The sequence below is a fragment of the Choloepus didactylus genome, chromosome 10 (genome assembly GCF_015220235.1).
Source record: "Choloepus didactylus isolate mChoDid1 chromosome 10, mChoDid1.pri, whole genome shotgun sequence".
NCBI classification, from domain to species: Eukaryota; Metazoa; Chordata; class Mammalia; order Pilosa; family Megalonychidae; genus Choloepus; species Choloepus didactylus.
In genome coordinates, this window is record NC_051316.1 from 11,760,258 (window position 1) to 11,774,504 (window position 14,247).

The 14,247-nt window shown below is 41.0% G+C and overlaps 1 protein-coding gene across 3 annotated transcripts in view; it reads left to right on the top strand.

The window, feature by feature from the left end:
- The window catches only part of IARS1 (isoleucyl-tRNA synthetase 1), a 70,047-nt gene that overhangs the window by 38,913 nt on the left and 16,887 nt on the right, over positions 1 to 14,247 (top strand). For all 3 annotated transcript variants that reach the window (XM_037851257.1, XM_037851258.1, XM_037851259.1), the window contains 8 exons: positions 1,609 to 1,700; positions 2,929 to 3,006; positions 3,969 to 4,090; positions 4,524 to 4,626; positions 4,885 to 4,968; positions 6,911 to 7,085; positions 9,921 to 10,033; positions 13,090 to 13,185. In XM_037851257.1, the coding sequence (XP_037707185.1) occupies positions 1,609 to 1,700; positions 2,929 to 3,006; positions 3,969 to 4,090; positions 4,524 to 4,626; positions 4,885 to 4,968; positions 6,911 to 7,085; positions 9,921 to 10,033; positions 13,090 to 13,185 (863 nt within the window). The remainder of the gene's footprint in view (positions 1 to 1,608; positions 1,701 to 2,928; positions 3,007 to 3,968; positions 4,091 to 4,523; positions 4,627 to 4,884; positions 4,969 to 6,910; positions 7,086 to 9,920; positions 10,034 to 13,089; positions 13,186 to 14,247) is intronic.

Sequence of the window (14,247 nt, forward strand, 5' to 3'; positions counted from 1 at the left end):
GGGCACACAGTGAGGGGTAACACACAGGGAAATGGAGGCGGACTGTGGTCTCAGGCTGCCTGGTTCAGGTGCAGGTTTACACCACCTACCTGCTTTGTGACAACCACTCCCTCATCAGCGATACGAGTACCTCATCGGACCTGTTTGGAGAGTTGTGGGGATAAGTGAGAGTTCACAATTATTATCAGTGGTTTCGGCAGTACTGCCACTGCTATACTTGTCTGAGTGCTCACCATACGCTGGATTCATTCACTGTTAAGAGTTGAAACCCGAACACAGAGAACTTTAGCTAACTAGTAGGAAAGGAGTATGGCAAGCCCTAGAGGTAATTTGGACAGACCTTTTCTCTGTTCAGATCAGGCCTAGAAGCTCACGCCACTGAAAACACCTGTTTAGGAGTTGTATGAGCAGTTAAAGCCTCTGACCTGGCGGCTCAGCCACCAAGCAGTTCAGATGTGACCGCACCAGTCCCTGTCTGCTCCTGGGCAGCAGAGAGCAGCACTGCCCCTTGCCACTTCTCACCTCTTTAGCTTTGTCTGGAAGCCTCATTTAAGTCACTGAACTCTTTTCATCACATTAAGATTGTATCTGTTGATAATTTTAGATTTTATTCTTTTTGTTGTTTGTGTTACTTTTGCTTTTTTTGTAACAATCTATCAATTAAAGGGGCGGCAGAGAGTCTTTAAAATAAAAGTGTGCCTCCTACAAGATTGGCTAAATGCCCCTATTTTCCTACTTGCCCTCTGAGTTCCTTAAATCCTTCTCATTCTCCAAGGCTCTTTCTTCTCTTTCTGCTACCTTTGTGAACTTTCTCCCCTTGAAGTTTTAACCTTTTGACAGCCTATTTTATCCACAGCCTATGCCAGTGTTCCTAATTAGCTCTACTATGGGCATTTTAGGCCAGATTATTGTTTGTGGTGGGGCTCTGTCTGCATTGTAAGATGTTGACAGCATCCCTGGCCTCTACTGAATACCAGTAGTAAGCGCGTGCACACACACACATACACCCAGTTGTGTCAGCCAAAAATATCTCTCCATACATTGCCAGATGTCCCTAAAAATATCAGTCCTTATTGAGAACCCTGGCCTGTGTATACTTCTTGGCATTTAGTTAAAGCCTTTTTGTTTGTTTGATTTTTAGTTATGGGTCAGTGTAGTATAATGGGAAGAAGCTGGGCCTTTGTCCGTGCAGCCGCATCACACAACTCCACATGCACAGTACCTCCTGGAGTTGTGTGGTGAGCAGCCCTTGGTTTTATCCCACACGTGCTGGGGTTGTAGTCCCAGTTCCATCAGCTGTGTCCTCTGGCGTTCACTTTACTTGTCTGACCCTCAGTTTTTTCACTGAGTAGCTCCTAGGACAGATATGAAAGTGAAATGAGGTTTTGTGCGTATCCACTAAACACTTTGGCTGCCACGGATTATGTCCTCAATAACTAGGCCATTTGTGCTGATTGTTTCACTTTGGTTCTTCTTGCAACTCCATAGTGAGAGTGGAAGCTACTAGATAGCAGGAACTGCTTGTTCTTTATTTGTCTCCAGCCTCCCCCCATGCACCCCGAATGCTCAGTGCGTACTTGCTGCCCGATTGACTTGTCCTACCTTTAGCTTACAGGCTTTATACTGTGGTGCCTCGTTTGGTCAAGTTCGTGGATGTGCTGACCAATTGGTATGTCAGAATGAATCGCAGAAGATTAAAGGTAAGCGTAGTCTGCTGTTGGAAGGAGCAAAAAGTGTGTGAAGTTTGAGTTGAGAAAAACGAGAATCGCCAAAATGGAAAGGAATGTTGTCACATGCTCTCAATTTCTTAAGCTCTCTCTTTCTTTTCCTTTTACATCTTGTATTGACTGTATTTTTGCCATTCAGTGGGGATTTATAAATTGTGAGTCATTTTGCATATTTTCAAAACAAAGTGGAAATGTCATATTGGAGGGAAAGGCTCAAGAGCCTGTATAGTACTAAACTAAGCTGATCTCTTAAATTCAGAAACAAATTCATGCAGGTATTTAGTGAAAGCTGTCAGGTCTGGTGATGCTCTGGAGAGGGGCAGCTTCCTGGCTTCTACCAGGGGGTCAGTTATTTATTGAGTGTCTGCTGTGGCCAGAACTGTTCCTTAAGCCAGTGGGCGATTGGGATGACCCATGCATGAGTCCTGGTCCCAGGACTTGCTTGAGCCATGTGTGTAAATGACTGAGATATAAGGCCAGAAGTGATGGGTACCCTCACTGCAAGGCCCAAGAGAGGCTTCACACTCAGCAGTCCTGTCTCAAAATGTGTTGAGTGATAAAAGTCAGTGACAAAACAGTAATTTCATTTTTGTTTAAGTATGTTATACACACACACATACATGTATATATGTGTTGTACATATGTACATAAATCTGGAAGACATAAACTAAAATGTTTACTGTAATCTGTCAATTACGGTTGATTTTTATTTTCTTTTTTTATTTCCTACAATGAATTAAAATAATCACTTTTAAATACACAGTATATACTTTTTAAAAAAATAAATATTACCTAAAGGTAATATAAAATTTTCTGTTAGCAACTATTGTGTGTGACTCCATTTTATCTTCAATCATAATAACTTTTTTGGACATGGCTTCAGATTTTGCAGTTGGTCAGTCTTTAACTCACATTTCCAGAGCCGCTTTCCACCTACTCTGCTCAGAAATGGGAAATAATAGTGGGGAATGAAACATGCTCACCCCTCTTCTGACTTCTTATACCTCAGGGTTGGTGCTGCTCTGACTATACTGATCACAGATCACCTGTAAGTGTAGATATAGGGTAGGTACAGTTGTGTGTTCTCTGTGGGTTGCTCTTTTTAATAAACTTCTTAGATTGGTTTTATGGTTAAAATGACTAATAGCATTTTAATGTTTATGGAAGGGCAGCTTTCTGAGCTTGCTTTTTTATTCACTAGGGTGAAAATGGGATGGAAGATTGTGTTGTGGCCCTGGAAACCTTGTTCAGTGTTCTGTTTTCTTTGTGCAGGCTGATGGTAAGATGCCTGACCCCTTTCTAAAACTCCTGGGGGACCTTGTGGGCTGCCATACGATACCCTATTGCTGTAATCTCCATGGCGAGATACCTGTTCTGAATTTGTTCCACTAGAAATACAAGCAGACAGAAGTTTCAAAACAAACTTACATCTCTTGTGAAATAGATGCCAGTTTCAGAAACAAGATTCTTTCTCATAACCACTGGCAGTGCAGGGCAGTCTGTGGTCCTGAATCTGGACTGGGAGCCACAGTTCCCTTTAAAGAGTGCCCCCTGTCTTAACGTGGATTGCCGCAGTTGTCCTTGAATAATGGGATGGTCTTGAGCTGATATCTAACCACAGAAACCTATTTCAAGCAATATTTTAATTAGCATTGAAAGGAAAATATGCAAGTAATTTGTACAAATCGAAACATTAAATAATGCAAAAGCAAAAAATCTCTAGTTTTAATTCCCTGTATCCAGTGTAGTTTTGTAATACTTCTGTTTACCCACTTGACATGCTCTGAACTCGGACCCACTCTGCCAGGTGCCTTCTGTGTCTGTCTCATTCACTGTTCACTCACAGGCTGTGAAGCCAGGGGTCCTAACCCATTTGCAGATGAGGTTTCTGAGGCTTAGGGACTTTCAGTCCTCTGTGCATATTTACTTGTCTGAAAGATGGTGAGCTGAATTTAAACCCGGGTCTCTGGCTCCCGTTTTTATTATGAACATCCTCAAAGAGTCTGGAGTAGCTTTGGGTCCCACTGGCTGCACACCTACTGCTGTGTTTCCCAGATGTCCAGCTCTCCAAGTTCAATATGAGGTCATTTCTCTTTTATAGGGCATGTTTAGTGACCTAGTTTCCTTCCTATACACATTAATGTTATTCTCTAAAATGTTTAGTTGCAGGTTTTCAGTCTAAATAAGGTCTGTTGATGATATCTGCATATGAATAAAATACTGTTTTCTGTTCTTATTCAGGCCCCCTATACACCTTTTCTCACTGAATTAATTTATCAGAATCTAAAGACATTGATCGATCCTGTTTCTGTCCATGACAAGGACACCCTAAGTATTCACTACCTCATGCTGCCCCATGTTCGGTAAGAATCAAGCACAGATAAGCTGGACGTGCGCTCATGTGGGGTTCCCAGCCTCACTGCTGCCCCGCTAGGGAAGGAATGGGGAGAGCATGTATTTCCCTTCTCTAGCCCCTCCATTCCCTGCCTCTACCTGAGCTGACGTAAGCCCCTCCTCAAGCTGTAGGATGGGGCCCACATCGATATCACGGCAGGAGGGATTCTGTGTGTGGACCCTCTGTAGAGCTCTGGCAGGTGGGGCACGTGTGGGCCCATGGTCGTGTCCGGGAGCTTGCCGGCCTGCTTCCCTCGGTATGCCTTCCACCCTTCCCAGCTGCCTGCCAGGAGGCTTGGCCACACCACCGCATCCCCAGCTTCCTCACCTAAGCATAGCTGGTGTTTCGGATTTTCTCCTTTTAAACCTAATCTCTTTCATATCCCTCACTCTCCCAATCAGAGAGGAATTGATTGACAAGAAGACTGAGAGCGCAGTATCTAGAATGCAGTCTGTGATTGAACTTGGGCGAGTGATCCGAGACCGTAAAACTATTCCAATAAAGGTTTGAAATATTAGTTATGTTTTACGTTGCACAGACCTAAATAATTTTGTCTTTGGAATGTTTTCTTAATAATGAGAGCTTCCAGGAAGGGCATGATTTTTTTTTTTCTTTTCTGCAAGAGGGTGTGAATGATTTTTCACTAGTTCAGTTCTATTATTCTAGAGCTCGAAATTCAAATAAAATATTTAATGTTCTATTTTTCTGCAATTTAGAGGACTGGCTACTTCATGAGCTTTTTCCTCTCCCTCTTTTTCCTAGTACCCTTTGAGAGAAATTGTGGTTATCCATCAAGATCCAGAAGCTCTTAAAGATATCAGTTCTTTGGAAAAGTATATCATTGAGGTAAAATAGATGAATTATCTGTTTTGGTTTCAAACAGGTTTCATTCCTTGAAAAGATTATTTTGATTAATAGTCTTCAGTGAAGTACATTTTGAGTTTGTAATTTATTTTTTTTTTGTAGATCTGTGTCCATAACAAATTTAACGATATCTGTTAAATTATACACTGCTTAGAATTGTCATAAATTTTTACAATGAATTATAATTATTTGAAAAAGATTTCAAGATAATGAATTTCTTTAACTTAGTTGGATCATTTGTGAAATCCACTTCTCTTTCCCAAAGTACTGTTTTGATAATAAACAAAAAAAAGTCTTGTTCCTTCATATTATGTAAGTAACAAATGAATACTCATTTGTTGTAAACAGTTCAAACACTAGCAGAGGATATATATACAATGAAAGGTGAGTTTCTTTCTACCCATTCTGTTCCCTAAAGACTCACTCCCCTTTTGGGAATATTCACTAGGGTGTCTCCTCCTAGGGTTGTTCCAAGGATTTTACACATATATGCACAGTAGGTACATGCACACGCACACGCATACACACACCATTTGGTTTTATTTCAGCATACATGCTGTCATATATGTAGTCTTTAACTTTTCACTTGATAGTTTATCTTGAAGGTCATCTCATATCATAACATAGAGATTTACTTCCTTGTTTCTAACAGCTGCATGTTCTTCACTCTCTGGATCCACATCAGAATTTATTTAATTATTCCCCTATTGCTTGCAATTTAAGTTTCTGATTACAAACAGAAGGCTGTGTGTGTCTTTGTGTGTGTATCAGAGTATGAATGTTAGATTCCTAGTGGTGAAGTGTTGGAGGTCAAAAGTTAAATATAGGCTCAGTTGTCCTTCCTAAAAACTTTATTCCGTGATGTTTTTAAAATAAACATGATTTTAATTTCATTTTTATTCTTTTCACAGGTGATATTTTAAACCATTATTGTAGAAAATACTGATTTCTAAATTTGGGAATTCTAGGCAAATATTAGAAACCAGAAAGTTAGGGAGATTATAAATTCTCTTTATAGATTATAAATACCTATAATGCCTATAGATATAGATAAAAATGTTTTTTTTAAAAAATAGTATTTTTAATCACTTAGGAGATGAGTTGATATATAGCAAAACTAGCTGTTAGCCTTTTATTTGCTTCAATCTGTAGTTTTCATGATATATTGCATTCATATCTGACACTGTACTCTCACCCTTTTCTGTGCATTAATAACTCTTAACTAATGTGATGGAGCAGGAAATTCTACGATTGAGTCTTCTGCTTAATTGATAGTTAACCTTCTGGTGCTCTGAAATTGCTAGAGCAAGGGTTATGCCTGAATGATGAAGCTTCTGTTTCTAATTCTGGAACCTTCTTTCCGTTATGCTCAACAAGATCTTCCTTGATCTTGATAAGAAGGGTCTTTACATACTATAAAATTCACCCACTTAATACAGCTCAGTGGTATTTAGCATAACTAAGAGTTGCACAACTGTCATCACAGTCAAATTTAGGGCATTTTCATCACCCCAGAATGAAACCCAGTAACCATTAGTAGTCATGCCCCATCTTCCCCTCAGGATCCCCCAGCCCCTGGCAACCACGGATCTCCTTTTCATTTGTGTGGATTCACCAGCTATAGACATTTCAGAGAAATGGAATATCACACGTTATGTGACTGGCTTCTCTCCTTTAGCATAATGTTTTCAAGGTTCACCTATGTTATAGCATGTTCAGTGCTTCATTTCTTTTTATTGATCAATAATATTCCTTTGTTGATATTCTGCATTTTGTTTATCATTCATTGGTTGATGGGCATTCGGTGTGTTTCTACTTTTTAGCTGTTATGAATAATGCTGCTTTGAACATTCGTGTACAGTTTTTGAGTAGGACATATATCTTCATTTGACTTGGTTTTCTTCTTCTTGTCCACCAATAATAGGAATTAAATGTTCGAAAGGTTACACTGTCTACAGATAAAAATAAATATAACATTCAGCTGAGGGCAGAACCAGATCACATGGTCCTTGGGAAGCGACTGAAAGGAGCCTTTAAAACAGTGATGACTTCCATCAAGCAGTTGAAGAACGAGGAGCTGGAACAGTTCCAGCAGAGCGGTAGGTGTCTGCTAAGAGGAGGGCATCGTTCGTGTCCTCGGGCTAACAGATTTGCTCCATAGTTAGGTTTCTCTCTGACCTTTAATATCACATCCTTTACTTTTTGTAAGTAAAAACATTTTTTTCTGGTCATAAAAATGTTTTATTATAATTCAGATACTTTATTTAAAATTAAAAGAAGAAAATAAAAGTGTTTTCAACCCCACCACCCATCTGTTTAACATAAATTATCTACTGTTTGGTAGGAACTGGGGCACTGCGAAAAATCTGATATATTTCCTTCAGCTTACATATATAGTCATATAATTGTAGCCTTATGAATTTGAAATCACACTATAAATTTAAATTTCACCTTTTCTACTTTTATGTATTTTTATATTCTGTTATACATATTTATTTTTATTTACTTATTTTACGTTTTCTACTTTAAATTACAAATATTTTTATGTCTTTGAAAATGATTTTTCAGTAGCTGCACATTTTCTTTCATATACTTAACAATATGATCTTAACTAGTCTTTTATTATTGGTGTTTTAGGTTGCTTCCAATTTTTTAATATCATAAGTAATATCACGGTGAATTTTTTTGCATTTTAATCTTTGCTAGATTTCTAGATAGAACTTACACTCAATCAATAGAGTGGACCTTAGGTTACCATTGAGTCCTTCAAACTGCTAATGGGTGCCTGGAGAGTCTTCCCAGTGTCAAGAGAGAGCCGGTATCCCCTGGGACTTCATTCAGGCCAGATAGTATGCCCCATGCAGTGTCATTATCAAATACTGCTTGGGGGAGGAAAGACAATTGCTTTTGGAGAGTCATAATGAAGACTGGAAAATATTCAGAAGAAAAGATTGCAGTTATTTTTAGAGGAAAAGGAATCAGCATTGAGGTTTGGAGTGTCCTGCAAAGGAAAGCTGGGTCAGAACTCACCACAGTTTTTCTAAAATATCCAGAACCCTTGTTTTAGTCTCTTGTTTGGGCAAGACTGGATTCATTCACTCAGAAAACATTTTTTAAACCCTTTCTGTGTGGCTGGCACTGGAAATACAGAGTTCATTAGACAGACATTATACTTATCATAGTGTTGACAGGCATTGAAGAATTACAGAAATAATTAATCATGGTTTTGGGAAGTACTGTGAAGGAGAAGTATAGAGTAATGTGAGAACACCTAACGAGGGCCTAACCAAATCGGGGGTCAGAAAGGGGCACCCTGCCCCCTCTCTCCTATGCTCAGGAGTGCGCTGCTCCGCCAAGATTGGGATTATACTTGGGCTGAATGTGCTTGTTTGACGTCCTGCAGCTGTGCTGGGGTTCCAGACACTGGGCTGTTGAAGCGCCCTCTGAAGCTGGAAAATCAGCAGGAAGGTGTCATGAAAATAAAGTTAAGGACTCAGGAATCATATGACTTCTTAGAGACTTGCAACCCAATGATTATAGAAATTGAGGAAATGTCCCTCACCTTTCCTAAATTTTTAGATAAAATTAGTAAAACATAAGAGATCAGAAGCTAAAAGTTGAATCATTATTCATTTAGCTTGAAATATTAAATTAGCGAAATGTTTTTGGATCAACCTTCCCATCAAAAACCTGTTATCTCACCAGAAACATGTAAAGTTCCTGAACTAAGCCTTGTTTGAAACTGAAAGCCTGTAGCTTTAAACCATAGTTTCTGAATAGAATCTTCTATACTGATGGAAAGCAGCGATTTTCAGAGCACAGTGACATAAAGTAAAAATGTCAGCCTCTTGCCCAAAGTCCACGAAGATAATGAAGCGTGACCTCTGCCGGTTTCCCTGAAAATGAAGGGGTCACCTGTTCCAGCCTTCGAACCACCCCATTGGTGTACTCAATGGTACAGGATGGCTGGACCCTCCTCACCTAACACAGGGCAAATTGAATGATTAGGAAAAGGAGCTACCCCTTTGCTGCCCTCTCGAGAGCCTTTCAGGTGCTCAGGCCACAGTTCAGTAGTCCTCTCTCCTCACGGCCTGGAGGAGGGGGAGACTCCCTGCCATGCAGGGCTGTACCCAAGAACAGAGTGAACGGGCAGGGGCTGTGGGAGGCAGGCTTTGTAGAGATGAGAGGGTGGGTCCCTTGGTTCTTATGAGAGGACTGGCAGGGTGGTAAAGCCCATTAGGTTGAGGACTGGTTGGGGTACAGTTGGTCCAGCAGAGTAGCTAGGTTGGGATCCTTTCCCGGTAGGTGGGGGGCATGTCTGGGGAGAGCAGAGGAACTCACAGTTTGGCCTTGGGTGCCCTCTGAGGCTCAAAGATGTCAAGGAAGCCCTTGAAACTTCAGGTCTCATGATATAGTTGACCCTTCACAACTTGACATCAAACGTCTACTTACTCTTCTGCCTGCCATGGGCAGGCCTGATGCTCAGTGCTTCACACTTTGGTCTCATTTAATCCTTACCACGCCCTGCTCAGCAGACAGCGCTTCCCTCTTTTTAACGTGGAGGACACCAGGGGCATGCAACAAGTGCACAGTCCACCTGTGTCCACCTCTCTAAAGCCTGTGTCCTTTATCACATCGTGCTGCTCTGCTGATGGTGGGGATTCATAGCCTTTGCTTTGGGTCTGGGAGTTTATAGAAAACAATAGACACAGATGGCAATTTAGCCTTTTTCAAGGCAGCACAGTATAGTCAAAAGAGTTGCTGTAGAAGTCAGATTTTGTGTTTGTCACTCTTTGGCTGCAATAGTGACCTGAATTAAGAAAAGATCTCTTGAAGCCTTGGGAGCACTGATGTGGCAAAACATACTGATAGTGGGGCAACTTGACCCAGAGGAGGGGCAGATTTAGTAACAAGGACAGTTGTTTCTCCAACAGGGACCATCATTGTGGAAGGCCATGAGTTGCATGAAGAAGACATCCACCTCGTGTACACCTTTGATCAGGCCACAGGTGGGAATGCGCAGTATGAAGCACACTCAGATGCTCAGGTACTTTTTTGTTACTTTTCTCGTGTCTTTAAAAAGAGAGAAAATAAGAGGAGAAAGTATTTACCTCAGCCTTTCCTGACAGTATTACATTTTGTCTTAGAGTAATATAATCCCGTTACTCATTTCGGATTGGTTTTAGAAAATAACAAGAAGATAAAAAAAAAGAAAGAAAATAAAAGGGCCCTCCCGGCAGATCTAATGCGTTATTGAAATGCTAAGAGACAAGGCAATTAGGGCTATTAAGGAAAGATCCAAGGGTCAGAGAGATCAGTTTTTCTTTGCGTTTTGCAAATGATCCTGCGGGGCCTGAGCTCTGCCCTTCCCCTTTCTATGTTCACCAGAACTCCAAAAAGCATCCGCTTTTATTTTTGAGTTTGTCTTGCTGTTTTTTTGCTATGCCTGTCTCCTCTCTGCTGGGCTGGCTGCTCTCAGATTCTGTGGTGTCTGGTCTCAGTCTATCTATGGTTGGAGTTTGCGTCAGTAGAATGAGTTTCCGATAAGAACTGCCACTGCAGTTCTCCCTTCTCCTTCCGGCGCTGACAGCCCCTCCTCCCACGGGACTGAGCCTGGCAGGGAGGGGCGCAGGTCCCCTGGCCGCAAAAACTTACAGATTTCGCTGATGTCAGCAGTTCCACGTTTTCATGAGTGTTGTATGAAGTATGCCGAAAGTCAGATTGCTCTGTGGTGTCCAGTCCACGCAGTTCCTGGCTTTCTACCTACTTCCCTGGAGGAGTAACTAAAACATACACCTCACCAATCCACCATCTTGCCCCGCTCCTCGGATTGGTTTTATTAAATGTCTCGTATGTCTTCAACACATGCATTTGTTTAATGAATTCATAAATAAACATTTAATTTGTGATCTCTCCTTGCAAGTAGTTCTGTGTGTTGGGTTGTTTAAAAAGGAATAAGCTGTAGTTTCATCCTTCAAAGAATGGATTACTCATAGAGATGGAAAGTAAGTCAGTTACTTTTGTTCTGACTGATAAATTATCTGGTAGAAGAAAGTACAGAGGGGGGCTCCTATCCAAAATCTCTGGTGCTTGGGTGTGATCAGGGAAAGTTTTCTTGAGGATGTATGTGCTGTTTTTTATTCTAGGGTCAGTGTTTTTTGTTGTGTTGAATCAGAGCAAATCTCTTTCTACTCCTGACCACAGTTCTCCAGGCAGCTAGAGTATGTGATCTTCAGTGTGGGGGTAGAAAGGATTGCTGGAGTAGGTTATAGGGTCTTCGTGTGGAAATAGGGAGGATGGCTGTGCTTACCATGCCATGTCAAGTGGGAGATGGAGTAGCAGCTCTGTTACAAGAAAGGCAGATCTCCTCCAGCCTTTGCAGAGGGGAGTAAGAAAGAAGTACACACACCTCAATTGCGGGCAGACAGTAATAAGGAATCAAGGATGAAGTAGATAGGAAAGAAGAAGGAAGAGGGAAAGCAGGGAGGACACTGTAAACAGAAGGAGAGTGGACAGTCTTTCTTGTTACTATGCCATTGGAAGTGTCCTCCTGCTGGAATTTCTGATGACAACAGATGTGAGGGAGGGCGTGAAGAATCTTTCTGAACTTACACAAGTGTCTTCTGATGCTTTGAGTTTCTTCACATGCTTTAAAATACCGTGGTGAGTGGTGGTAGCCCTGTCCTGAACCGGATATTTGAGCTCATTGTACCTTTTCTGTAGGCATTTCCAGATAATGCCTAAAAAGTTTTGTAGAGTCTGTTTTACTCTATAATGTGCTCTGTAATAGAAGTGCCGCTATCACTATTACTGTATCATAATTGACATAATTTGGAATAGTTGAGCTAAAAAAGAAGATAAAGTTGATAAGGTGGCACTACAGACTAAATCATATAAAAAGTCTTGTGGTCCATTGTAGAAATCATTGTGTCTTGAATCATACAGACCAACCAAAGGTTAAAAGGGTCACAGTGAGGAAAAATAACTTGGGGGGTCGCTACTTTGAGGCCTTTGATCCACTCATTTGTATTATGAAAAATTGTGCTGCTCCAAGAACTTCATGATTTTTATTTTGTTTATGTTTATTAGAAGAGCCAGATGGCCAAAAAGCTGAGTCACATGGGGGCCTTTTCCATGAAAGCAGATCCCAGGGCATTTCTTGTGAGCAGCGCCTCCCCCAGCCCTGTATTTCAAAAAACAGAACAAACAGAAAACCCTTTGTCCCTCTGTCTAGATGAAAGAATAGCTGGTTGCACTGAAGAATCTGAGCTGTAAAGAAACTAGAATTATGTTACTGCCTTTCTTTGGTTATATGAATAAATAGTGCTGTATTATAGACTTCTCAGAATTCATTCATTTTTTTTTTTAATCTTCATTTTATTGAGATATATTCACATACCACGCAGTCATACAAAACAAATCGTCCTTTCGATTGTTCACAGTACCATTACATAGTTGTACATTTCATCACCTAAATCAATCCCTGACACCTTCATTAGCACACACACAAAAATAACAAGAATAATAATTAAAGTGAAAAAGAGCAATTGAAGTAAAAAAGAACACTGGGTACCTTTGTCTGTTTGTTTCCTTCCCCTATTTTTCTACTCATCCATCCATAAACTAGACAAAGTGGAGTGTGGTCCTTATGGCTTTCCCAATCCCATTGTCACCCCTCATAAGCTACATTTTTATACAATTGTCTTCGAGATTCATGGGTTCTGGGTTGTAGTTTGATAGTTTCAGGTATCCACCACCAGCTACCCCAATTCTTTAGAACCTAAAAAGGGTTGTCTAAAGTGTACGTAAGAGTGCCCACCAGAGTGACCTCTCGGCTCCTTTTGGAATCTCTCTGCCACTGAAGCTTATTTCATTTCTTTTCACATCCCCCTTTTGGTCAAGAAGATGTTCTCCGTCCCACGATGCCAGGTCTACATTCCTCCCCGGGAGTCATATTCCACTTTGCCAGGGAGATTCACTCCCCTGGGTGTCTGATCCCACATAGGGGGGAGTCAGAATTCATTCTTAAATAGCATTTTGCCGAGTATAAAAGAAATGTCTTCCTTATTTTGTTGTCATGGTGTGCACTGTTCGTTCTTACAGGCCTTGGTTCTCTTAGATGTCACTCCTGACCAGTCGATGGTAGATGAAGGAATGGCTCGAGAAGTCATCAATCGCATCCAAAAACTTCGCAAGAAGGTCAGTTTGTCAGATAAAGACAAGCTAGTCATAGAGTCAGAACCTAGAATACAGGTTACCAGAGGATGCGGTGTGGGTAGGGAATAGGGAGTTAAGGCTTAAATTACACAGAGTTTCTGTTTGGGATGATGGAAAAGTTACGGTAATGGATGGTAGTAATGGCATGTAATGAACACCACTGAATTCTATATTTAAATGTGATTAAAAGGGCAAATTGTAGGTTGTAAGTATCGTGCTGGAATAAAAATTTTAAAAATTCATGGGACTGTACAACACAGCATTGAACCCTAAGTTGAACCATGGACTATAGTTAATGATACAACTATAGAAATGTACTTTCATCAGTTGTAATAAATGTTCCCCACCAATGCAAGGTTTTAATAATAGGGTGGTATATGGGAACTCTGTATTTTATGCATGATTTTTCTAGAAACCCACAACTTCTCTAATTAAAAACAAAACAAAACAAAAAAAGAATGAGCTAGATGTTTGTTTTTGTTTTTATTTTGGTGGGTGAGAGGACAAGAGGTGAGTAATATAAACCACAGTGACTGAATAATGATAATTATTTACTAATCTGCCATCTATCTGTATTGAACTCTCCTGGAAAGATAGATCTTGCTCCCTCCCTCCTGGTTCAGTCACAAGTTGGATACTGCTCTTTTGTTTCTCTGAACAGGAGCTTTCAGTCAACCTGTGCCCCTTCCCATCCTTTTTTACTTCCTTTTGTGTGTCTTCCATAAAATCATCTGACTCCTGTGATTCATAGATGACAACAGGGTGTCGCTGAGGAAGGGTAGAAGTGGTAGTCAGTGTGGAGGGGCTCCCAGCTCAGGGGAGCCATTACTGGGTCTGGACAGAGTAGAGTAATTCTTCTTAAGTAGAGAGATGGAGGGGCAGGGCAGGCTGCACAGAGCCCTTACAACTAGCAGTGAATGGGCAGCCACGCCCTTGCCAGGTGAGGGATGCTGGGAGCTCCTACCCCAAGGCGGGGATTGACAGCTGTTAGGGCTCCCCAGCAAGTCCTTTACCCCATACCAGGTGTCCAAGACCTGTGTTACA